General features: G+C 40.6%; 1 protein-coding gene across 2 annotated transcripts in view; it reads right to left on the bottom strand.

Annotated features, from left to right (window-relative positions):
- LOC115153389 (semaphorin-4G) overlaps positions 1-25,627 on the bottom strand; it is a 61,848-nt gene extending 36,221 nt beyond the window's left edge. The window contains exons 1-3 of one of the 2 annotated variants that reach the window (XM_029698793.1): positions 25,507-25,627; positions 22,553-22,607; positions 10,144-10,666 (exon numbers count right to left, since the gene is read on the bottom strand). In XM_029698793.1, the coding sequence (XP_029554653.1) occupies positions 10,144-10,279 (136 nt within the window). In that variant the 5' untranslated portion in view covers positions 10,280-10,666; positions 22,553-22,607; positions 25,507-25,627. The remainder of the gene's footprint in view (positions 1-10,143; positions 10,667-22,552; positions 22,608-25,506) is intronic. The other variant, XM_029698792.1, reaches the window with a different exon arrangement.
- Positions 25,628-26,000: the final 373 nt, after the last annotated feature.

Below are 26,000 nucleotides of genomic sequence, written 5' to 3' on the forward strand. Positions count from 1 at the left end.
TTAAATGTCAGAAATTGTGATAAACTGAGTTTAAATGTATTTGGCTAAGGTGTATGTAAACTTCCGACTTCTACTGTATAGATATTTTTTGTTGTTGTTGTAATTATTATTATTTAATGTTACTTGTTTCAGGTCAACGACAAACAAATTTTACATATGTAGATATATTTAAATGACAAAATGAAACATAAATCATAACCAACAAAAACCAAAACAAATAAAAAAACATACAAAAACAATAACAATTACACATTCCCTTTCAGTTCTCTGCTCTTAATTTTTCATTGCTTTAATATTTTTTTTCTCATTCATATCATTAACATTTTCGTTACATACAATTAATAATTTGACTGTCACAAAATGTGTTGCTGTAGTACAAATAGCCATTGGTCCATTCTTATATGAACATGCCCTCCAGCTTTGTTTTGACATTTTATCAGAACATTTTAATTAATGGGAAAATCCAAAACACATGGCTATGAGTGCATTTTTCCTTCTTACACTTACAACTGGAATCAGAGAATTCTGCTTTCATTTTATTACATATAATTGGAGTCCTATGAACCCTTTGCAAAATCTTACATTGCATCTCTACCTTTCTGGTACCAGAGGTGGAAAATGCTAATCAGAGATTCCAGGAGGAAAGACCTTGTTATTTATAAGGGGAGTCAGTGCAGAAAAGTAATCCTTTCTCCCAAGGTGTTTGCAAATCTCTCTCCAGATCTTAAAGGTGCTGTTAAGAATCGGGTTATGTTTCACTTCTGTGCTGACAGAGGTTCTATCACCAGTCATAACAGTGATTAATGAGTATGGAGATGTGAAACAGGAGTCATTACTGACCCAATTAGAGCAACGTTCATCCTGAGCCATTTAGCAGTTATGCGAGCATGACATGCCCAGTTATAAAATAGCAAATTAGGTAGTGCCAGGCCTCCTAAATTATACGGCAGCTGCACTACTAATTTCTGGTATTTTTCTGTGCTGTGCCATATAAAGTCTGAGAGGTATTTATTGAGTTCATTAAAATTATTTTTTTGTTATATATAATGGCATCATCTGGAGAAACAAAAGTCTGGTAAAAACCTTCATTTTAAATCAGATTAATTCTACCCATCCATTATGATGGCAGGTCTATCCACCTATCTAGGTCTTCATTAACTGCCCTAAGTACAGGTGCAAAGCTGCTGTTAGACAGGTTAGCTGCTATTAGACAGGTTGAAGTTTATTCAACATTTTTATACCTAGATAAAAAAGAAAAATTGTCCATTTGAACGGAAACTCATTCAAAGTGTTGTTGTCACTCAAGCTCCCTAGGGGCATAGCTTCTGATTTATTAAAATACATTTTGTAGCCAGAAAAAGGAGCTAAACCTCTTAATTAAGTCAATAAGAATGCGAATAAAGGTTTCTGGGTTAGAAATTAATAAAAAATATCTCTATATGCAATGATATTTTGCTATCTTTTTTAATTTAAACTAGGCAAGTCAGCTAAGAACAAATTCTTATTTACAATGACGGCCTACCCCAGCCAAACCCGGACGACACTGGGCCAATTTTGCGCCGCCCTATGGGACTCCCAATCACGTCCGGTTGTGATACTGCCTGGATATAATGTTGTTTTTTCAATCTTGACACCTGTAAGACCTTCCTGGGTACGTAGAGCCTCTGACAGGGGCTCTAATACCAAGGCAAATAACAGAGGTGACAGTTGGCAACCATGGCATGTCCCTCTACCCAGAATGAAAAAGTGGGTGACTGCTTTCCGTTTGTTATCACAGTGGCCTGGGGGGGCATGGCATATCAGCTTTATCCAGTTAACGAAATTCTCTCCCACTTCAAAGTACTTTAAATAGGTATGGCCATTCTACTCGGTCAAATGCCTTCTTGGCATCCAATGAGAGAGCAGTGTCTCTATGTTGTGATTGCTCAAAGGGTTGTATTATGCTGAGGTGATGTCTGACATTTGTGAATGAATGCATTTACATTATAAAAACAGTTGGGTCCAGCTTTATTAAAGTTGGTAGAAATATTTCTAGTCTCCTAGCTAGGATCTTAGATAAGAGCTTACCGTCCACATTAATAAGCGACACAGGCCTATAGCTAGAGCAATCTTTGGCTGGTTTATTTTTCTTAAGAATGAGAACAATTTTAGCATGGTTTAAAGTGGGAGGGAGCATGCCCCTGGCAAAGGAGTCTGTATACATTTTGAAAAGGGGTTCCGTTATGAAATATTGACAATTCTTATAAAACTCTGGTCCAAACCCATCAGGCTCTGGCGATTTCCCATTTGTAAGGGTTCTAATCGCCTCTTGTATTTCTTCTTTGGACATCTCCTTGCATAATACTTCTCTGTTTCCCACATGTTATGTTGGGAGAGATAGTTTGTCCAGAAAGGATTGCATGTCAGCCAGATTATTCCTGGAGTCGGAGCTGTAGAGTTACAGGTTGTAGTCCCTCATAATGGTATTTATTTCCCTAGTGGTGAATCGTTCCACCGCCGATTGATCCTTTAATGAGGGTACAGCCTCTGTTCTTTAGCAGTCTTAAGAGGAGTCAACTTGGTTTATTTCCATGTTCATATAATCTGTGTCTAGCCTGGAAAATATATGCTTCTGCTTTGTCTGTAAACAGTTGGTCTAACGCTGATCTTGCAGCTTGTAATTCTTTGAACAGCTGTTTGGAAGAAGTCCTTTTAAATTAATCTTCAAGTTGCCTTACTTTTAACTAAGTCCAAATGTAGTTCAAATGTTTTCTTTCTTTTAGCTGCAACAGGAAATAATATTCCTTTTGATAAGTACCTTGCCTGCTTCCCAAATTATTGAAGGAGATAGGTTAGGGGTGTCATTATTCTCCATATAGAGATTCCATTGATTCTTTAAAAAGACAGTGAATTCAGGTGTGTTAAATAGCATAGGGTTTAAATGCTACCTTCTTTTAGATTGCTCCCTGTCAGGTGGGAAGATTACCATGCTGACCTGGGAATGGTCCAACAAACACATGATTTTGATATCACAAGACTGTGTTTAGTCTAAAACCAGTTGTGAAGTTAGAAAGTAGTCAATTCTAGAAAAAGATTTATGTCTGTCAGAATAAAAAGAAAAGTTCTTCTCATTTGGATGCATAATCCTCCAGGCATCATGCAGACAGAAATGATTTTTGATTGACCAGTGGGTTCAATGGACAATTATAATCTCCTCCTAAATTACAAAATGGTATCGCCAGTGAGGCCGCATCATTTACAAGTTTTGCAATAAAGGTATTTAGGTAAAAATTAGGTGCATAAATTGATCCCAGTTGATTATGCTCGCTTTCCAGTGTAAAAGGGAGATTTTTGTGAATAAGAATGACAGCCCCAATTATAGGATGAGTACAACACTTTGCCTATACAGTCTCGTTTTCATTTCTAATGTTCCAAGTCAGTCAGATGTCTGTCCTGTAGGAGAACAATCTGTACCTTTTCTCTTTTAAGCTGAGTCAATACTTTTGTTTAGGCGAATGAATTCCTTTCAAAAGAATAGTAGTTATCTTTAAAATCATGGGGGTTTGCTGCTGTTACAGAATCCACAACAAGCAATGGAAGAGCAATAAAACCCGTCTGACAATATTTAACATATTTGGCCAACATTAAGATAAAGAAAAACAAACCTTATACATCCAAAATTACATAACAAAATATAAAAACCTGACTAAATGATAATCAGTATGTGATAGTGAAGGAGGGTAAGCTGCGGGGGAGGTGGAGTCTTGACCGCTTCTGAAAATAAATATAACGTGGTCTAGGTCATCGTCTCCTATGAGCATCTTCATCATTGGACCAAATAAATGTTAAGATTTTACCATTAGCTACCCTGGTACCGTCTACCTTCCAAGAGGCCTTTACCCAAATGGAAGCAGATATCAATGCAATTAAAACTGCATTCAATTGTGCATTCAGTCAGCAAAGCCATTAGCTGAAAGATAATTAATATTGAATTAATTATTCTTATAACCTAATAATACTAATGATAAAGTCATAATAATAAGAGTGCTGGGAAGGAGAAATGAAAATTAATGATTACAAACTTCCCTTAATTAAACAAGCTCCTAGTTTAATAAGAACACAATAGACTTAAGAAAGAAGAGGGCTTCTTAATCGAATGTCAGAACAAATCCCATTCTGCTTCCTATTATAGACAGCAAAGTCAAACAGAACAACCTCTCAATATTTGAATCCCAGTCAGAGCCAGGGCGAGTCTATAGTGGCTCATTAATCTATCAACCTTAATTATTCGGCCCATATTATGATTCTCGTCCGACCGCTCAAGTAATTTTATCCCTCTGAGCTCTCAGCTCCAACATAAAAAACATAGTCCTAATAAATTGAACCATTCATGGGGAGTAAAAAAACAAAAGAGCGGGGTCTTTGGAACCTTTATCCTGAGAGCGGACAGACACCCAATCAATATAAAAATCCAAACAGAATCGACCCGTACAATCGGCTACTGTTGACCATAGGTGCGCTCGACCCCACCCGCCTCGAGCCGTTGGTCGGCTGAGGCCCCTGCGCCCTGGGTCCAAAGGGATTCTCCAGGGATGAGAAAGACGGCGCCCGGCCGGGCATAGAGACGAGCGCACCCACAAACCCCACTTCAACATAAAAGTAGCATCATACGTTGAACCAAAATAAATCGGATCTATGAATAGTTAAATATATTTTTCATCCAAACAAAACATTAACAGTACCAGTCAAAGGTTTGGACACACCTACTCATTCACTCATTTTCTTTATATTAAAAATGTTCTACAATATAGAATAATAATGAAGACATCAAAACTATGAAATAACACATATGGAATCATGTAGTAACCAAAACATTTTTAAACAAATAAAAATATATTTAATATTTTAGATTCTTCAAAGTAGCCACCATTGGCCTTAATGACAACTTTGCACACTCTTGGCATTCTCTCAACCAGCTTCACCTGGAATGCTTTTCCAACAGTCAACAGTTCCCACATATGCTGAGCACTTGTTGGCTGCTTTTCTTTCACTCTGCGGTCCAACTCATTAACAAGGCACACCTGTTAATTGAAATGCATTCCAAGTGACTACGTCATGAAGCTGGTTGAGAGAATGCCAAGAGTGTGCAAAGCTAGCACAGACTGGAATATGATCTGGGATTCATCCAATGGCATTGAGGAGTATACCACCGATCATCGGCTTCATCAATAAGTGCATCGATAATGTTGTCCCCACAGTGATTGTACGTACATATCCCAACCAGAAGCCATGTATTACAGGCAACATCCGCATCGAGCTAAAAGCTAGAGCTGCCGCTTTCAAGGAGCGGGACACTAATCCGGACCCTCAGACGAACCATCAAACAAGCAAAGAGTCAATACAGGATTAAGATTGAATCCTACTACACCAGCTCTGACGCTCCTCAGATGTGGCAGGGCTTGAAATCTATTACAGCCGAAAAAGGGAAACCCAGACGTGAGCTGTCCTGTGAAGCGAGCTACCAGATGAGCTAATTGCCTTTTACGCTCGCTTCGAGGCAAGCAACACTGAAGCATGCACAAGGGCACTAGCTGTTCTGGATGATGACGCTCTCGGTAGCTGATGTGAGCAAGACCTTTAAACAGGTCAACATTCACAAATCCGCGGGGCCAGACGGATTACCAGGATGTGTACTCAAAGCATGCGCGGACCAACTGGCAAGTGTCTTCACTGACATTTTCAACCTGTCCCTGACCGAGTCTGTAATACCTACATGTTTCAAGCAGACCACCATAGTCCGTGTGCCCAAGGAAGCGAAAGTAACCTACCTAAATGATTACCGCCCCGTAGCACTCATGTCGGTAGCCATGATGTGCTTTGAAAGGCTGGTCATGGCTCACATCAACAGCATCCTCCCGGATACCCTAGACCAACACCAATTCAAATACCACCACAACAGATCCACAGATGACACAATCTCAATCACACTACACACTGCCCTTTCCCACCTGGACAAAAGGAACACCTATGTAAGAATGCTATTCATTGACTACAGCTCAGCGTTCAACACCATAGTGCCCACGAAGCTCACCACTAAGCTAAGGACCCTGGGACTAAACACCTCCTTCTGCAACTGGATCCTGGACTTCCTGATGGGCCACCCCCAGGTGATAAGGGTAGGCAACAACCCATCTACCCCACTGATCCTCAACACTGGGGCCCCTCAGGGGTGTGTACTTAGTCCCCTCGTGTACTCCCTGTTCACCCACGACTGTGTGGCCTAACACAACTCCAACACCATCATTAAGTTTACTGACGACACAACAGTGGTAGGCCTGATCACCAACAACGATGAGACAGCCTATAGGAAGGAGGTCAGAGAACTGGCAGTGTGGTGCCAGGACAACAACCTCTCCCTCAATGTGAGCAAGACAAAAGGAGCTGATCGTGGACTACAGGAATAAGCAGGCCGAACAGGCCCCCATTGACATCGACGGGGCTGTAGTGGAGCGGGTCGAGAGTTTCAAGTTCCTTGGTGTCCACATCACCGACGAACTATCATGGTCCAAACACACCAAGACAGTCGTGAAGAGGGCACGACAAAACCTTTTCCCCCCTCAGGAGACTGAAAAGATTTGGCAGATCTTCAAAAAGTTGTACAGCTGCACAATTGAAAGCATCCTGACCGGTTGCATTACCACCTGGTATGACAACTGCTCAGCATCTGACCATAAGGCGCTACAGAGGGTAATGCATACGGCCCAGTACATCACTGGGGCCAAGATTCCTGCCATCCAGAACCTATATAATAAGCGGTGTCAGAGAAAAGCCCATAAAATTGTCAGAGACTCCAGTCACCCAAGTCATAGCCTGTTTTCTCTGCTACCGCAAAACAAGCGGACCAAAAGGCTCCTTAACAGCTTCTACCGCCAAGCCATAAAACTGCTGAACAATTAATAAAATGGCCACCGGACTATTTACATTGACCCCCCCCCCCCATTTGTTTTGTACATTGCTGCTACTAACTGTTTATTATCTATGCATAGTCACTTCACCCCTACCTACATGTACAAATTACCTCGACTAACCTGTACCCTCGCACACTGACTTGGTTCCGGTACACCCTGTATATAGCCTCATTGTTATTTTATTGTCTTACTTTTTATTTTTTACTTTAGTTAATTTGGTAAATATTTTCTAAACTCTTCTTGAACTGCACTGTTGGTTAAGGGCTTGTAAGTAAGCATTTCACGGTAAGGTCTACACTTGTTGTATTCGGCGCATGTGACAAATAAAGTTTGATTTGATTAAAAGAGGTGGTTGGGTGTTTTAAACAGCCTTTCTGAATCTCATACTTCCCAGTCCTACTTTAAAGAATCTCAAATATAAAATGTATTTTGATTTGATTTGTTTAACACTTTTTTGTTTACTACATGATTCCATATTCTACAATGTAGAAAATAGTAAAAATAAAGAAACACCCTTGAATGAGTAGGTGTCCAAACTTTTGACTGGTACTGTATATGCAGTTAGCCTATATCGTCCCGTTTGAATGACATGAAGCATGTGACCAGAATGCAATAGTCACCGTTAGGCTATTTCGCCAACAAATCATATCCAGTTGAAGTGCGTAGTCGTACAGCATACTTCGCGACATTACATCATGAGTCATGACTGTCATTTTCTTCAGTCTTTAGTGAGTGCTTTATATCCATTTGACTGTAGTGTGTCCGCTCCCTAACATGCATGCCTGCCCCTGATCGATTCTGAAATAAAAAGGTGTGGGCTATATGTTCCCAAGCATCCCCCGGCATGTAGGCCTACTTTAGAGGCAGGTTGATTTAAACCAAATGAGAAGAGTAAATATTCTATAGCATTGTCAATTAGACTACCTGGTGATGGTTCATCGACCCAATTTAATTTGAGTCAATAGGAGGTGGTAGGCTGCTCACATATTATGCCAGAGTACATCTTCTGGTCATTCAAATGTCATAAGCTGCCACTTTTGTGTCAGGCTTAAGGTTGCCGGGAATATCATGGAGAACCGAATCCTCTTGCTTATCAGCTCCTCACAGATTCCATTGAAGCCCCGTCGTTTTGCCCGTACACTGGCAGAGAGGTCTTGTTGGAAATAAATCCCAACGCCCTCGTATTAGAGTGGATTTTGTCTTTGCCACTGACAGGATTGTCTCTTTATCGGTGTAGTTGTGAAGTTTAATGTAGACAGATCTCGGTTGGTCTCCTCTCATCTGCCCGGGACCATGGTGCCCTCAGTCAACTTACATGATGCCCTTTTTCGTCTCCAAGCCAAGCAGAGTTGGTAGCCATGTACAAAAGAATTGGATCGGACTGACCCCTTCAGTTCCTTCTCTCAGATTTGAAATGTTAATATTGCCTCTGCGACTTCTGTTCTTAAAAGTAGACAACGTTTCAGTCCGTTTTTCCACCTTTTTTGCCAGTGTTGTAACGCATACAGTTAGCAAGGTGGCGGAGTCCTCACCGGTGGAAATGCGCTTCTCTGCTTCCTCGATTCTCTTCACATTAACATCCAACTTAGTTTCAATTGTAACAAGGGTGGCGGAAAATATCTTTAATTTCTCGTCAATTATATTGATCAACTTTTCTGTCATCACTTTGACAAGTTCTGTGTTTGGTGAAGTTACAGTCAGCTCTGCTATACTGTTTGCGGTGGCTTTGTCCTCCCGCGACCCTAAAAGTTGTCTGTTTTTCTCCGCTCTGGTTAGTGCTTTTGGTCAACTCATGAATAATAATCTAGATGTCACATTTAGATGCTGGAATCTCTCGCTAAAACTTGGGTTACACACAAAATAAAGACAAAGTATTTCCATGTTGACCAGCCTTCAGCACGTCGGTCGTGAATCCCATGTACTCTAACTCAGGCGAGCAGAACCTTGAGACTTCCTTAATATTAAAGATTGCGCACCAATTGTTGTTAACAAAGAGACCCCCCCAACCTTACCAGACTCTCATTCTGCCCTGCCAACATGTATATTATCCATGTCCTTGTTCAGCCATGACTCTGAGAAGAATAGTATATTACAGTTCTTAATGTCCCATTGATAGGATAGTCTTGAACGGAGTTTGTCTAGTTTATTCTCAAGTGATTGCACATTCGCCAATATAACAGGGAATAGAGGCGATTTATTCACTCGCCACCATATCTCATCAGGGTGTCCGCGCGCCGGCCTCTATAGCGCCATCTCCTTCTTCGAGTGTCGGGGATTTGGGCCTTACCCGGAAAAATCTATATGTATGTTGCCTCCGACTCATTGAAGTAGAAGTGTCCCTGTCCAAATCAAGGTTAGTGATATCTGTTCTCATGTCCAGAAGCTCTTTTCGGTCATAGGATGGCAGAAACATTATGTACAAAAAAAGTTAAGATCAGCTAAAAACAAATACACAAAATAGCACAATTGTTCATGAGCCCATAAAAACGGCCTCTTTCTAATACAGGAAGATCAAATCCATCGTCATTAACCCAGAGTACATTAGGCTGAAAAATCGAATACATCCTGAGACTGAGACGAGATAAGTCTAAGTTATAGTCACAGTTGTTCTCTTATAAACCCACAAAGGTGTGATAGAGTACACCTCTCCTAGTTTGGTCAGATGAGTGATGCTGTAGCTCTCTCTCTCTCTCCAGATTAATATGAGAGAGAGAGAGAGAGAGAGAGAGAGAGAGAGAGAGAGAGAGAGAGAGAGAGAGAGAGAGAGAGAGAGAGAGAGAGAGAGAGAGAGAGAGAGAGAGAGAGAGAGAGAGGAGAGAGAGAGAGAGAGGAGAGAGAGAGGAGAGAGAGAGAGAGAGAGAGAGAGGAGAGAGAGAGAGAGAGAGAGAGAGAGAGAGAGAGAGAGAGAGAGAGAGAGAGAGAGAGCGAGAGAGAGAAGAGAGAGAGAGAGAGAGGAGAGAGGAGAGAGAGAGAGAGAGAGAGATAGAGAGAGAGAGAGAGAGAGAGAGAGAGAGAGAGAAGAGAGAGAGATAGAGAGAGAGAGAGAGAGAGAGAGAGAGAGAGAGAGAGAGAGGAGAGAGAGAGAAGAGAGAAGAGAAGAGAGAGAGAGAGAGAGAAAGAGAAAGAGAAGGGATGTGGGGGGTTCCAAAACAATATTGTTTCCTTCTATGCATCTGAGGTGGGTGTGTGTGCTTACCGCTGGTAGTTATGGTGATTCTGGGGGTGACATCCAGGTCTATGGGGGGTCTGAATGGGTATCCCACCGTCACACACACACCGTAGCTCAGGAGCAGGAGCAGTGCGGGCAGGGTAGCACACACACACACTGCCATCTCCACACACACACCCAGCCAGGGGGAGAGAGCTGCCCTCCTACTAGTCCTCAGAGAGGAGGAAACACAACACACTCACTCGGGAAAACACACACTCATGCACATGCATTCACATAAACACACACTAGCGAGCTGCCATTCTCCTACTATTCAGAGTAAAGAACTCACACACTCACACCAACTCAAGCAAAGAAACACGATCGCTCCCACACACACCGCTGGAAGGCAGTCTACTCTCTTCTCGGCAGACACACACACACACACACACACACACACACACACATATATATACTCTCTAGCACACACACGCCAACAGACACTGGAAGTCTCTCTCGCTCTGTGCTGAAGCCTGAACCAGCTGGATCATCTCCTTACTGCAGGTTCCATCTATAGAGAAAACACAACAACAAGATAACGGTTAGACTTATCCAATATCATATACACATACAGTACCAGTCAAACGTTTGGACACACCTACTCATTCAAGAGTTTCTTTATTTGTACTATTTTCTACATTGTTGAATAATAGTGAAGACATCACAACTATGAAATAACACATGGAATCATGTAACAAAAAAAAGTGTTAAATAAATCAAAACATATTTTATATTTTAGATTCTTCAAAGTAGCCACCCTTTGCCATGTTGACAGTTTTGCACACTCTTGGCATTCTCTCAACCAGCTTCACCTGGAATGCTTTTCCAACAGTCTTGAAGGAGTTCCCACATATGCTGAGCACTTGTTGGCTGCTTTTCCTTCACTCTGCGGTCCAACTCATCCCAAACCATCTCAATTGGGTTGAGGTCGGGTGATTGTGGAGGCCAGGTCATCTGATGCAGTACTCCATCACTCTCCTTCTTGGTTAAATAGCCCTTAAACAACCTGGAGGTGTGTTGGGTCATTGTCCTGTTGAAAACCAAATAATAGTCCCAATAAGCGCAAACCAGACGGGATGGTGTATCGCTGCAGAATGCTGTGGTAGCCATGCTGGTTAAGTGTGCCTTGAATTCTAACTAAATCACAGACAGTGTCACCAACAAAGTAGCCCCACACCATCACACCACCTCCTCCATGCTTCACCGTGAGAACCACACATGCGGAGATCATCCGTTCACCTACTCTGTGTCTCACAAAGACACGGCAGTTGGAACCAAAAATCTCATCAGACCAAAGGACAGATTTCCACCGGTCTAATGTCCACTGCTCATGTATCTTGGCCAAAGCAAGTCTCTTCTTCTATTGGTGTCTTTTAGTAGTGGTTTCTTTGCAGCAATTGCACCACAAAGGCCTGATTCACGCAGTATCCTCTGAACAGTTGATGTTGAGATGTGTCTGGTACTTGAACTCTATGAAGCATTTATTTGGGCTGCAAACTGAGGTGCAGCTAACTCTAATCACTTATCCTCTGCAGCAGAGTCAACTCTGGGTTATCCTTTCCTGTGGCGGTCCTCATGAGAGCCAGTTTCATCATAGAGCTTGATGGTTTTTGCGACTGCACTTGAAGTTTTCAAAGTTCTTGAAATGTTCCAGATTGACTGACATTCATATCTTAAAGTAATAATAGACTGTCGTTTCTCTTTACTTATTTGAGCTGTTCTTGCCATAATATGGACTTGGTCTTTTACCAAATAGGGCTATCTTCTGTATACCACCCCTACCTTGTCACAACACAACTGATTGGCTCAAACGCATTAAGAAGGAAAGAAATTCCACAAACTAACATTTAATAAGGCACACCTGTTAATTGAAATTCATTCCAGGTGACTACCTCATGAGGCTGGTTGAGAAAATGGCAAGTGTGCAAAGCTGTCATCAAGGCAAAGGGTGGCTACTTTGAAGAATCTCATATATAAAATATAGTTTCATTTGTTTAACACTTTTTTGGTTACTACATGATTCTATATGTGCTATTTAATAGTATTGATATCTTCACTATTATTCTACAATGTAGAAAATAGTAAAAATAAAGAAAAACCCTTGCATGAGTAGGTGTGTCCAAGCTTTTGACTGGTACTGTAAGTCTGATCTATGTTAGATATATTTTATAACTCCAACGGACAGAATATCAGTAACACACATTGAAATATTCAGCAATCATTATCATAACAACAGCAATGATTACTATTACAGTATAACTGTATCAATTGCATGTGTATTCGTCAACCCATCACTGTGTAATATGTATAATAAACCAAGTAAACACTTACAGATAAGATAGCGATGGAAAGCAATCGAAATCCAGAAGCATGAAATTAGTGTGAGCGTTAAAGCACTAAAATCCACAGAGAAAAGGAGAGATAACATTCACATTGGTTGATGAGACGGAGGAATGACAGCTATCTACACGTGCTTCTACAGGCTGCAGAGGAATGAGAGAGGGACAGAGGGAGAAACGTTTCTGTTGTGTGGAGAGAAAGAACGTAGAGTCAGAGAGAGAGAGGGGACAGAAAGAGAGTAATAGAATGATCCTGCTGCCCACTATAGTAGAAGGGGAGATCTCTTATTCTATCAGTCTGTAAGCAAAGAGGACAGATAGAAAAGTAGTTTGATGGGTGCAGCATAACATAGAGCAAGTCTCTAGCTTCCCCTTTAGCTCTCTTCAGTTCTATGGCTTTAGGTCATAAGGAATTACATGCTGTAAAAACACTCGTAGACCTCCTGTGGAGCAAGGCTCACCCGGTTTCATCTGATTTAGCAGGGTGCTTATCTTTCCCTATTTCTGTCTCTCTTGCTGTCTCTGGGCGATTCCATGCCAGTGTAGGCTGAAAATAGTTTTGGTATCTCAGATCGTTCTGGCAATTCTCAAAGAAACGTCATTGGGAGGAAGGATTTTTGACATGCTATTTACAGTTTTTTTTATCAGAAAAAAATCATGATGAAAGTGGTCCTTTTTAGACCTATACATGCCTCCTGTAAGAGCCTATGAGCCAAGAACCGTACATTATACAGACCAGGGCCCAGCTTCCCAAAAGCATCTTAAGGCTAAGTTAATCGTGATAACCATTGAGCTCAATAGTTCTAATGATGAATTTAGCCTTAAGACACTTTTGTGAAACTGGGCCCAGGGCTCTAAAGTGCGCCAAAACTTTTTGTTGTGCAAATTTTATTTTGGGAGCACTGTGCGACCTATGAAAAGAACCTCCCAGATAATAATTGTTCTAATGATAAGGCTTCACTGTAGTGTTGTTTCCAAGTTCCCTAGAGAAACAAGCTAGTGAAGACTGGTTAGCGTCACGGTTGCACCATTACTACAGCAATAACGGCCTGCTTCCAGACCAACCAGATCAAATGATCTGACACATATTACGGCACAATTACTTTTCTTCCTATAACGGATTGCCGGGATGGCATTTTACACTCATAAACCATGTTGTGGGCCTTCTAAAACTACTTGCGTGTCGACATTGTTAACCATTTGTTTATTCTTTGTTTAGTCATGTTACCTCATTGGATAGCTAACAACCTGGTAACTTCACCAGTGTATTTGGGGCGGAGAGAAAGAAAGGAAAAGGGATAGCTTCTTCAGGAGATCAATGGTCATAGCAATGAATGAATGACAGGTCTCTTGCATGTTGTCATCGCAAACTTGACTTTTTTAAAGAAACAGTGTAGAATATTTTATGTAATGCATTTCAATAGGAAAAATAGTTATTTTACACAATGTAGAAACCTAATACTCCACAAAGGACTTTGTAATTTCAATGGCAGGTATTTGTAGCAACATTTGAACTTTTATAATAAACTAACGTATTTACAGTTTTACATGTTATATTCTAGGGTACAACATGTGCTTCAAAAGTAGCTTGAATTCATGTAGGACCAATATAGGCGAGTGCACCTAAATTTCATGTGGTGTTCCTAACTTTTTAAAGTTGTGAGCACCAGTGCTACCAATCTTTTATTTATAGCCCTGATACAGACAATATCTTGGAGTCATTATACTCCATATAGTGTGCTGTACATAAAAATAAAAAAATATCTCAAAAGTACCCTTTTGATTTAGCATGTTTTTAGATATATTGTTTGGAACAATATACTCTTCAAACACGTACAATTTCCAGAGTGGGCTCTCTGGTACTTTTAATAATATGAGCCATTTTATACATAGAAATTGACATTATAGGTCATTAACCAATCCCAGTCCTCCTTTAGGATTGCACATTCAGTAAGTCACCAGCAGAGGGAGTTCCCTTTGAATCCATTTTCTCATTCATTGTGTTGGTGGTGCGCGTAAAATGTATGATACCTTCCGAATTAACAGAGAGCTCACTGGGAATGTGATGTACTTCTATATTGTTGCAAGCGATATGTCCTAAAATGAAAAACATTTAAAAGAGTAGTATCGAGATATTAATAAATGTTAAAAGTTTAATATATTTGTGTAAATGTGTATTTCAGAATCTAGACATACTCCTTATGTTAGAGCACAATGTAAGGAGTGTAATGACACCATTTTAAGACTACCTTCTTTAGCTAAGATTCTTGAATCCTTGGTTAATGTACAACTTTGTTCCTTTTAATCTGAATATTGTATTTTTAAAATAAACCAATCAGGGTTTAGGCCTGGGTATAGTAGTACCACAGCAACCACGCAAGTTGTTAATGATTTTGACAATGCCTTGGATGCTAAAAGAGCTGTGCTGCCTTGTTTATTAACCTGTCAAAGGCTTTCAACACTGTTGATCATTCTGTTTTGCTGAAGATGTTATCAAAAATAGGCCTGGGATATACAGTCTTTTTATGGTTTCAGAATTATCTTAGCGACAGAACTCAGGCCATCTTGACAAAAGGTGTTCCTCAGGGTTTGATTTTGGGTCCATTATTGTTCACTTTGTTTATTAATGATATAGGAAACACTTAATACTTGTAACATTCATCTCTATGCAGATGACACAGTTTTGTATTCCTGTGCAACCTCGGTGCAGCAGGTCATTCGTGAACTTCAGCATGACTTTGATTCAATTCAGAAATCACTTACAGTTCTTAAATCTGTGTTAAATACAAGTAAAACCAAGCTCATGCTGTTCTCTAGGTCACAAAATGTTGACCCTGAGGACCTGCATATTTGCGATACAAATGGAGCCCAAATTGAGCTAGTTTCTCAATATAAGTACCTGGGTGTCAACAAAACAAACGAGATGATCGTGGACTTCAGGAAACAGCAGAGGGAGCACCGCCCTATCCACATCGAAAGAACAGTAGTGGAGAAGGTGGAAAGTTAAGTTCCTCGGCATACACATCACAGACAAACTGAAATGGTCCACTCACACAGACAGTGGGGTGAAGAAGGCGCAACAGCGCCTCTTCAACCTCAGGAGGCTGAAGAAATATGGCTTGTCACCTAAAACCCTGACAAACTTTTACAGATGCACAATCGAGAACATCCTGTCAGGCTGTATCACCGCCTGGTACGGCAACTGCACCACCCTCAACCGCAAGGCTCTCCAGAGGGTGGTGCGGTCTGCACAATGCATCACTGGGGGCAAATTACCTGCCCTCCCAGACACCTACAGCACCCAATGTCACAGGAAGGCCAAAAGGATCATCAAGGACAACAACCACCCGAGCCACTGCCTGTTCACCCCACTACCATCCAGAAGGCAAGGTCAGTACAGGTGCATCAAATCTGGGACAGAGAGACTGAAAAACAGCAATCACTAACTCAGAGAGGCTGCTGTGTACATAGAGACTCATATCACTGGCCATGTGTATGTAACCAATAAAATGTGATTTGATAGATTGATGACAAGTTGTCCTTAATAACGCATATATAAAATCTGACTAAGAAGCTAAGATTGTTTTTTTATATAGAAATAAATCATGCCCCAGTATTGAAAATAGGAGAAAGATTGTTCAAACAACGCTTCTCCCTGTATTGGATTTTGGTGATAGTGTTTACATGCATTCGGCAACCTCTGTTTTGAAACCCTTGGACACAGTCTACCATTCCGCAATATGTTTTATCACAGGGGACAATATTAGGACTCATCATTGTAGTCTGTATAAAAATGTGGGATGGACCTCTCTGTCTGTAAGCGAGCTGCATTCTCTCTTTTATTTAATTACAAAGCAATCTTACAGAAACTGCCTCCGTATGTAACTTCATTAATTAAGTTCCCAGACCCGTTCTCAGGAATGGATAACACTAGAGATCCCGTCTGTCTCTACATATGTGGGAAAATCTGCAGTTTGTTTTTTGCCCCTAATTTGTGGAACAATCTGCAGAGTTCACTGCAGTTACATGTGCTGGTGCCATGCAGGAAGTTTACGTTATTGATTATATTGTTTTATACACGTGTATGTTTTATTATTCTGTTTTTATTGTAAATGTGACTCCCTGTTTAAATAAAGGTAAAAAAAATGAAGATGTCTGTCTCAGGTATAGGTCTAAAAATGGCCTAAAATGTCCACTTTCATCATTATTTACCCAAAAAATTGTTTGTAATACAACTGTAAAAAGCATGTCATAACATCCTTCCTTCCAATGAAGTTTCAATGTGAGATTTGCCAGAACAATCTGATATACCAAAACTATTTATACACTGGAGTGGAACCGCCCTTCTCCATCACACACACAACTATATACTCTCTCACAATAATAATAATAAGCATAATTTGGTGGGTGCTTATATTTATCCTATTTCACACATACAAGTGTGTATTAATTAGAGGTCGACCGATTAATCGGAATGGCCGATTAATTAGGGTCGATTTCAAGTTTTCATAACAATCGGAAATCGTTATTTTTGGACGCCGATTTTCTTATTTTCAATGACGGCCTAGGAACGGTGGGTTAACTGCCTTGTTCAGGGGCAGAACGACAGATTTTTACCTTGTCAGCTCGGAGATTCAATCTTGCAACCTTACGGTTAACTAGTCCAACGCTCTAACCACCTGCTTTACATTGCACTCCACGAGGAGCCTGGCTGTTACGCGAATGCAGTAAGAAGCCAAGGTAAGTTGCTAGGTAGCATTAAACTTATCTTATAAAAAACAAATCAATCAATCATAATCACTAGCTAACTACACATGGTTGATGACATTACTAGTTTATCTAGTCTGTCCTGCGTTGCATATAATCGCTTAGGTACACGTTCCTCCAACGTGTACCTAACCATTAACATCAATGTCTTTCTTAAAATCAATACACAAGTATATATTTTTAAACCTGCATATTTAGTTAATATTTCCTGCTAACATGAATTTATTTTAACTAGGGAAAATGTGTCACTTCTCTTGCAGCAGAGTCAGGGTATATGCAGCAGTTTGGGCCGCCTGGCTCATTGCGAACTGTAAAGAATATTTCTTCCTAACAAAGACAGCCGATTTCGCCAAACGGGGGATGATTTAACAAAAGCGCATTTGCGAAAAAAGCACAATCGTTGCACGACTGTACCTAACCATAAACATCAATGCCTTTTCTTAAAATCAATACACAGAAGTATATATTTTTAAACCTGCATATTTAGCTAAAAGAAATCCAGGTTAGCAAGCAATATTAACCAGGTGAAATTGTGTCACTTCTCTTGCGTTCATTGCACGCAGAGTCAGGGTATATGCAACAGTTTGGGCTGCCTGGCTCGTTGCGAACTAATTTGCCAGAATTGTACATAATTATGACATAACATTGAAGGTTGTGTAATGTAACAGGAATATTTAGACTTAGGGATGCCACCCGTTAGATAAAATACGGAACGGTTCCGTATTGCACTGAAAGGAAAAATGTTTTGTTTTCGAGATTATAGTTTCCGGATTCGACCATAATAATGACCTAAGGCTCGTATTTCTGTGTGTTATTATATTATAATTAAGTCTATGATTTGATAGAGCAGTCTGACTGAGCGGTGGTAGGCAGCAGGAGGCTTGTAAGCATTCATTCAAACAGAACTTTCGTGCGTTTTGCCAGCGTCTCTTCACTGTGCTTCAAGCATTGCACTGTTTATGACTTCAAGCCTAGGCTTGTGTAACCGATGTGAAATGGCTAGCTAGTTAGCGGGGTGCACTCTAATAGCGTTTCAAACGTCACTTGCCCTGAGACTTGGGGTAGTTGTTTCACTTGCTCTGCATGGGTAACGCTGCTTTGAGGATGGCTGTTGTCGATGTGTTCCTGGTTCGAGCCCAGGTAGGAGCGAGGAGAGGGACGGAAGCTATACTGTTACACTGGCAATACTAAAGTGCCTATAAGAACATCCAATAGTCAAAAGGTATATGAAATACAAATCGTATAGAGAGAAATAGTCCTATAATTCCTATAATAACTACAACCTAAAACTTCTTACCTGGGAATATTGAAGACTCGTGTTAAAAGGAACCACCAGCTTTCATATGTTCTCATGTTCTGAGCAAGGAACTTAAACGGTAGCTTTTTTACATGGCACAAATTGCACTTTTACTTTCTTCTCCAACACTTTGTTTCTGCATTATTTAAACCAAATTGAACATGTTTCATTATTTGTTTGAGGCTAAATTGATTTTATTGATGTATTATATTAAGTTAAAATAAGTGTTCATTCAGTATTGTTATAATTGTCATTATTACAAATAAATAAAAAAAGCGGCCGATTAATCGGTATCGGTGTTGAAAAATCATAATCGGTCAACATCTAGTATTAATTCACGTGTGTATATGAAATATGTTTTTGTCCTATCCCAACTCTCCCTGAGACACCCTCGGAGAATGGGGTCATGGCCAGGGTCTGCCATTATTAACGGCAACCCTGGAGCAATTAATATGAAGTGCTTTGCTCAAGGTCGCAGACTTTTCACAAACAGGTGCATGAATGCACACGCAAACACACTACTATAAACACCCTCAGTCCTTGCCTTCCTAATGTTGTCTCTCTTTGGTGTAAACATTCACACTCTCTCATTCCATTAAACAAACTCACCGGAACTCACCCCCATTTACTCTCTCTCACTCACACGTCCAAGAGTAGCCTGCAGAATCTCACTCTAGACATCTGTACTGTATCTGAAAACATCACAACACTCCACAATGCTGTCATGACAACAGATTGCGTTGCTGTAGCTAGCTACCTCTCTACCTCTGGATCAGGTAAGCAGTAGACCGCAGGTGTAGAACATAGAAATAGAGCAACATACCTTTAGATCAGGGGCACACAGAATATAAATAGAACATACTAGAAGAGATACCTAGTTCCACTGATAGAAGGCTATAATATTATGCTATAGTTCTCAAATAGTGCAAAAAAATGTGCATAAAATGCCACAGGGAGAGTCTGATTGTTATTTCCCTAAAGTTTCCAATCAGTCAGCTTGTCAGAGATGAGGAGCTCTTATCTTAACAGAGGGAAGGCTGAGTCAATCACAAAGTGCTGCTGGGCAATTCCACGTTAACAGAATGACGCTGACACTCCGATTTTTCACTTCAAATGAAAGCTAAACAAAAACCATTGATTGCAAAGTTAAACAAACCAGTGAAGGGGTCAATTCGAATTGAAGGCGCTCAATTCAGGAAGTGATTTTAATTTAAAAACGGTGTAAGAGCTGTTTGAAAAGACGGCCTGAAATTTGGTGGGATGGAGTTTTGGCCTGTCTAGTGACATCACCAGGCTGTAAATTAGTTAATAGACCAATAAGAAAGAGAGCTCCAAACCTCTTTCAATAACAGCTAGTTTTATGTTTCTCCCTCCCCACTCAGACAGTCCTTGCTTGAGAAATTGCTCTTTGCTAAGAAGCTATTTGTTTATTTTTGACCATTTTAATAAAAAACAAATCACAGTAAGGTGATTGTTACCCAGAAATAATTTGATATTTAAACAAAAAACGGCTGTATTGGACTTTTAAATATCTAATCCGAACTAAGATTCAAAGATATCTGCAGAAAGAACGGGGTGTCAACTATGACATGACACCTTAAGTTTGAAAAAATCTATTTTGGTTATTGAACTACAGTAAGTAAGGTGGATTAACACCCTGTAACAGAATTATGGTAACAGAATGACATCATGGGTCCCTGATCTGTACTATACAGAAATGCATAATTATGAACACCATTCTCTTCATGGTGATGTATCCTGAATAGGTACACAAAGGTAGACAAATGTAATATCCTCCATAGCATGTTTGGGTATTATTCTACACAGTGGCTATTATTCTAATGAGCTCCGGTTTTATTAATGAGGTCTATGTTTCACAAGGTTGGACATCACAGTAGAGCACAGTTCAGTACAGTGTAGTTCAGTACAGTATAGTGCAGTACAGTTCAGTAAAGTACTAAACTCTAAAGTACTGTATTGTACTGACCTATACTCTACTCTACCTTTTTACTGTACTGTGGTTCCAGGTTGCCTCTGAGAATAACATTGACGTATACACAGACACGGTGACTGAATTCATCAGGAAGCGTATAGGGGATGCTGTTCCCACTGTGACTATTAAAACCTACCCAAATCAAAAACCGTGGATAGATGGAAGCATTCGTGCAGAACTCAAAGCGCAAATCCCCACATTTAACCATGGCAAGGTGACTGAGAATATGGTCTAATACCAACTGTGTAGTTATTCCCTCCATAAGGCAATCAAACAGGCAAAACGTCAGTACAGAGACAAAGTGGAGTCGCAATTCAACAGCTCTGACACAAGACGTTTGTGGCAGGGTCTACAGACAATCACGTATTACAAAGGGAAAACCAGCCACATCGCGGACACCAACATCTTACTCCTGGACAAGCTAAACACCTTCTTTGCCCACTTTGAGGATGACACAGTGCCACTGACGCGGCCTGCTCCCAAGGACTGTGGGCTCTCGTTCTCTGTGGCAGATTTGAGTAAGACATTTAAAATGTGTTAACCCTCGCAAGGCTGCCGGCCCAGACAGAAGAATGATGTTCATTAACTATAGCTATGCCTTCAACACCATAGTACCCTCCAAGCTCATAATTAAGCTTGGGGCCCTGGGTATGAACCCCGCCCTGTGCAACTGGGTCCTGGACTTCCTGACGGGCCACCCCCAGGTGGTGAAGGTAGGAAAAAACACCTCCACTATACTGATCCTCAACACAGGGTCCCCACAATGGTTTGTGCTCAGCCCCCTTCTGTACTCCATGTTGACCCATGACTGCGTGGCCACGCACGCCTCCAACTCAATCATCAAGTTTGCAAACGACACAACAGTAGTAGGCCTGATTACCAACAATGACGAGACAGCCTACAGTGAGGAGGTGAGGGACTGGGCAGGGTGGTGTCAAGTTAATAATAACCTCTCCCTCAATGTCAACAAATTGAAGGAGCTGATCGTGGACTTCCGGATACAGCAGAGGGAGCACGCCCCCATTCACATCGATGGGGCCGCAGTAGAGAAGGTGAAAGCTTCAAGTTCCTCGGCGTACACATCATTGACAATCTGAAATGGTCCACACACACAGACAGTGGAGGTGAAGAAGGACCAACAGTGCCTCTTCAACCTAAGGAGGCTGAAGAATGTTGTATTGGCCCCTTAGACCCTCACAAACTTTTACAGATGCACAATTGAGAGCATCCTGTCGGGCTGTATCACCACCTAGTAGGGCAACTGCACCGCCCACAACTGCATGGCTCTCCAGAGTGTTGTGCAGTCTGCCCAACGCATCACCGGGGGCACACTGCCTGCCCTCCAGGACACCTACACCACCCAATGTCACAGGGAGGCCAAAACGATCATCAACCACCTGAGCCACGGCCCGTTCACCCCGCTGTCATCCAGAAGGCGAGGTCAGTACAGGTGCATTAAAGCTGGGACCGAGAGACTGAGAAACAGCTTCCATCTCAAGGCCATTAGACTGTTAGATAGCCATCACTAGCCGGCTACCACCCGGTTATTTAACTCTGCACCTTAGAGGCTGCTGCCCTATATACATAGACATGGAATCAATGGTCACTTTAATAATGTTTACTCATTTAATTTGTATTATACTGTATTCTAGTCAATACCACGTCGACATTGTCCAACCTAATATTAAAATATGTCTTAATTCCATTATTTTCAATTTAGATGTGTGTATTGTTAGATACTACTGCACTGTTGGAGCTAGGAACACAAGCATTTCGCAACACCAGCAATAACATCTGCTAAATATGTATATGTGACCAATAAAATTAGATTTGTATTGTCCAAACTTCTAAGATCCCTTCTCCATCTGTTTGACCATAAATCAAAGCCTTTACTTATTCCTAATTTATGGAAATTTGTTAAAAATGTATACATCTTAATTTCTCTAAAACAGACTCAGCTTTCATTTAACACCAAATTTGATGTGCTCCTATGAACTTCACCTGTTAGTGCTCATGGGGCTTTTTACATGGAAATGCCATCCTGCATTCAGATGACCTGTCAACAAACAACAAAAAAAACTCTTAAAGATGTGACAGAGGAGGAGAAAACGTCTTTATCAGTTCCTCACTGTCTGGAGGGAGCCAGGATCATCAGACGGACGGACAGACAGGGTAGTGTAAAGAAGTCTCCATAAAGCACACAATGTCTTAGTTCTGACTCCTCATGGACTATAGGTTTACTGACAGCCAAGTGTATGAAAAAGCTTTATTGAGTGCACACGTGTGCGCAGACACAAACTTGCACGCTGCACACACACAGCAGGATGTGTGGATAATGTTGAGCTACTGACCTGTAAACTGCTTCATGAGAAATATACATACATTGATAAATCTCAATGATGTAACCACAGGGGGGGGGGGGAAATAAAAATAAAAAATCGGGGAGGGGTGAGAAATCTACATTTCTCTACAGAAGATAATCCCATCCACCCTTTGCCCTGTTTGCCAGCCCAAAACATATCCCATGCTGGCTCTTACCCTCGCGCTAATCCAGTGGTTGTCAGAGTGGGTCCCCAGTCCTTATCGATGGGGTATTAGCGATTAGTTTACGGGACTCATCATTTACAGTAGGTTCCGACTATGACCCACTGTGAGATTCCTTAGAACTCATCCACTAAACCGAGTTTAGAGTATTAGGCAATTACTGTGTGTCAATGAGCTCTGTCTAATGAGGATATGGCGGATTGGATAACTAAGGCAGCTCCATCCAAGATGCCCTCACTCACATCTCAATATAAAGCCTTTTATTATGAATGTATGAACTCTTTATGAAGGACCAACGATGGATAGATAACTTATAATGACAAATATATCCAGCCCCCTTTCACATCTTGGTATAAAGCCATATTATACAGACAGTCTTTGTGTGTGTGTGTGTGTGTGTGTGTGTGTGTGTGTGTGTGTGTGTGTGTGTGTGTGTGTGTGTGTGTGTGTGTGTGTGTGTGTGTGTGTGTGTCAGGCTGCCAGCCTTCCTGATTAGTTCTACATCTCTTATCTATTATCCTTTTTCATTTATGATCCTTCCTTCACTGAAAGTTCAAATAAAATCCTTGTGTCTGCGCTCGTGTACATGTGTAGAGACAGACAATTAGTGAAAAAGATGACAGTCGATGCCATTGAATTTACATAGAGCCAGAGAGACAGTGTTTTTGGTAAAAGAAAAATATATGGGAACAATTTAATGAATGTGAACTGTTTTTCTCTCACACAATACACTCCCCCAGCTGGAACATGCAAATCTATAACACCATTGACTAATAATAGTTTCCCTTTATTCAATGGAATAAAGAGTAGGATCAAATCTGTGTATGACACTGATGGTCTCTACAGTATAACATAAAGAGGATAACACAAAAGAGGAAGTATGAATTATCAATTAAAGTTATTGAAATGCAGCTAACAGAAGAGACAGAAAAAAGACAAGATACTGACTCGGTACTGGTACTCCTTGTATATGGCCTTGTTTTTGTTGTGTTAATATCTCCTTTTAATTTTGAAAATATTTGTCTTACTTTTTAACTCTGCATTGTTTGGAACGGGCTCGTGTAAGTAAGCATTTCACTGTAAAGTCTACACCTCTGGTATTCGTAGTATTAGATGCATTAGATTAGATTTATTCCTCCTCTAGAATAAAGAATAACTTTAAGACCACTTACGCACTGCTTATAATGAATAAATGATTTGTTAAACCCTTATGGAGTCATTACCCAACATTATTAACTTCACATTCTCCAATCAAATTGGAAATTGTAGCATTGATTGCACTTGATGTCATTGATACCTTCAGTATGCGAGAGCGTAGTAATGATCTGATCATTACCAATCTCATCACTGCGTTTTTAGGTGATACAGTGGACCTTGTTCCAATTCTAAAATGGACAATTTCCTCCTCCCTTCCTTGAGGTAGGCCTAATCCTTGATCTTCTATGACTGTAATGGTGGGAACGCATTTGAAGTGGTACCTTGCTGCCACCTATCCAGGAATGTTAGATCTGGGGCCTATGTATCAACTTTTCAACTACTTACTACTTTTAGCTACTTTGCAACTACTTAGCTAACCCTTCCCCTAACCCTTTAACCTAACTCCTAAATGTAACCCTAACTCCTAGCCTAGCTAACGTTAACCAGCTAGATCACGTTAGCAACCTAGCTAGAATTCGTAACATATCATACGTTTTTCAAATTCGTAACATATTGGGATTTTGAAAATTCATAACATATAACAAATTGTAATTCGTAACATATCTTACAAAATGGTTGATGGATATCCACAAATTAATACATATCATATGAAACGTAACATATACTAAATGGAGTATCTCGGATTCAAGTACAGAATAATACGAAATGCTCTGAGACCAGGTTGACATAGGCGGCTAGTCAATTTGCCTCTCAGAATGGGCATTTAAACTCCACTATACATGTCTTGGTAATAGAATAACAGGTAGACACTAAATTGATTATGATCAACTGTCTTGAGTGGATAGCCTTTCACCAGTTATTTAGACAGAAGTCCCAAACGCGCTTTTCTGTGACAACAGGGTAGGAAATTAATCTAACAGAGCTTCTATAAAAAGCGATTAGCCTATACTAAATCAACTAGCATGTAATCGATTTGAGTTCGTTTGCTGCAAGTAGCCAATATTTCTACATAGGCATAGACTATCAATGAAAAACAACTGATTTGCTGTCAGCGTCTATGCAGTTAGGTATAGCCTACTACTTTTTATTGAACACCAGTATCGTCATTTGTCCATTGTCTCGATCTTTTTCCGCATCTGCCGTAATGCTGTAGGCTACTGTAAAGCAGCAGGTAACCTATCCAAAACGCAGCTAAATTACTCATACAGTCACAAAGAGCTGCAATACACGGAGATAAAGTCATTCTGTTTTACCTGAAATAATGGGGGGATTCCTTGAAGAGACGGGATATGGTGTTCGGTGTAAAAAAAAATCCCAATGCGGTGTGTTTGTAATCTACAGTGGACTTTCACCCACAGCAAACTGTGGCAGCCTGACAAACAAGAGGTGTAGAACCTTCGTCACAGGTGACCACGCCTCTTCGTGAATGTTCAGGAATAAACTAAAACTATCAGTATGACAAAACTTAAGTTTGACAGAATGCTAGAAAATATCAGCAAATTAATTCAATAAGGTTCCGTAAATGTTAGCATGTAGTTCTTGATTTTTTGGGGGGCTTTTTCCATTCTTCTATTACATTTACAAGTTGACAACTACAATATGAAGATATCAATGGGTAAATTTGATCAATAATCATTCAGAAAGGTGTCTGTGTAAATGAAATACAAAAAACAGCAGTGTGTCCTTCCTTAGCTTAGCTGTACACCTACTATGCACTTACAGTGCCTTCAGAAAGTATTCATACCCT

Source organism: Salmo trutta, chromosome 18 (assembly GCF_901001165.1).
Source record: "Salmo trutta chromosome 18, fSalTru1.1, whole genome shotgun sequence".
Classification (NCBI taxonomy): domain Eukaryota; kingdom Metazoa; phylum Chordata; class Actinopteri; order Salmoniformes; family Salmonidae; genus Salmo; species Salmo trutta.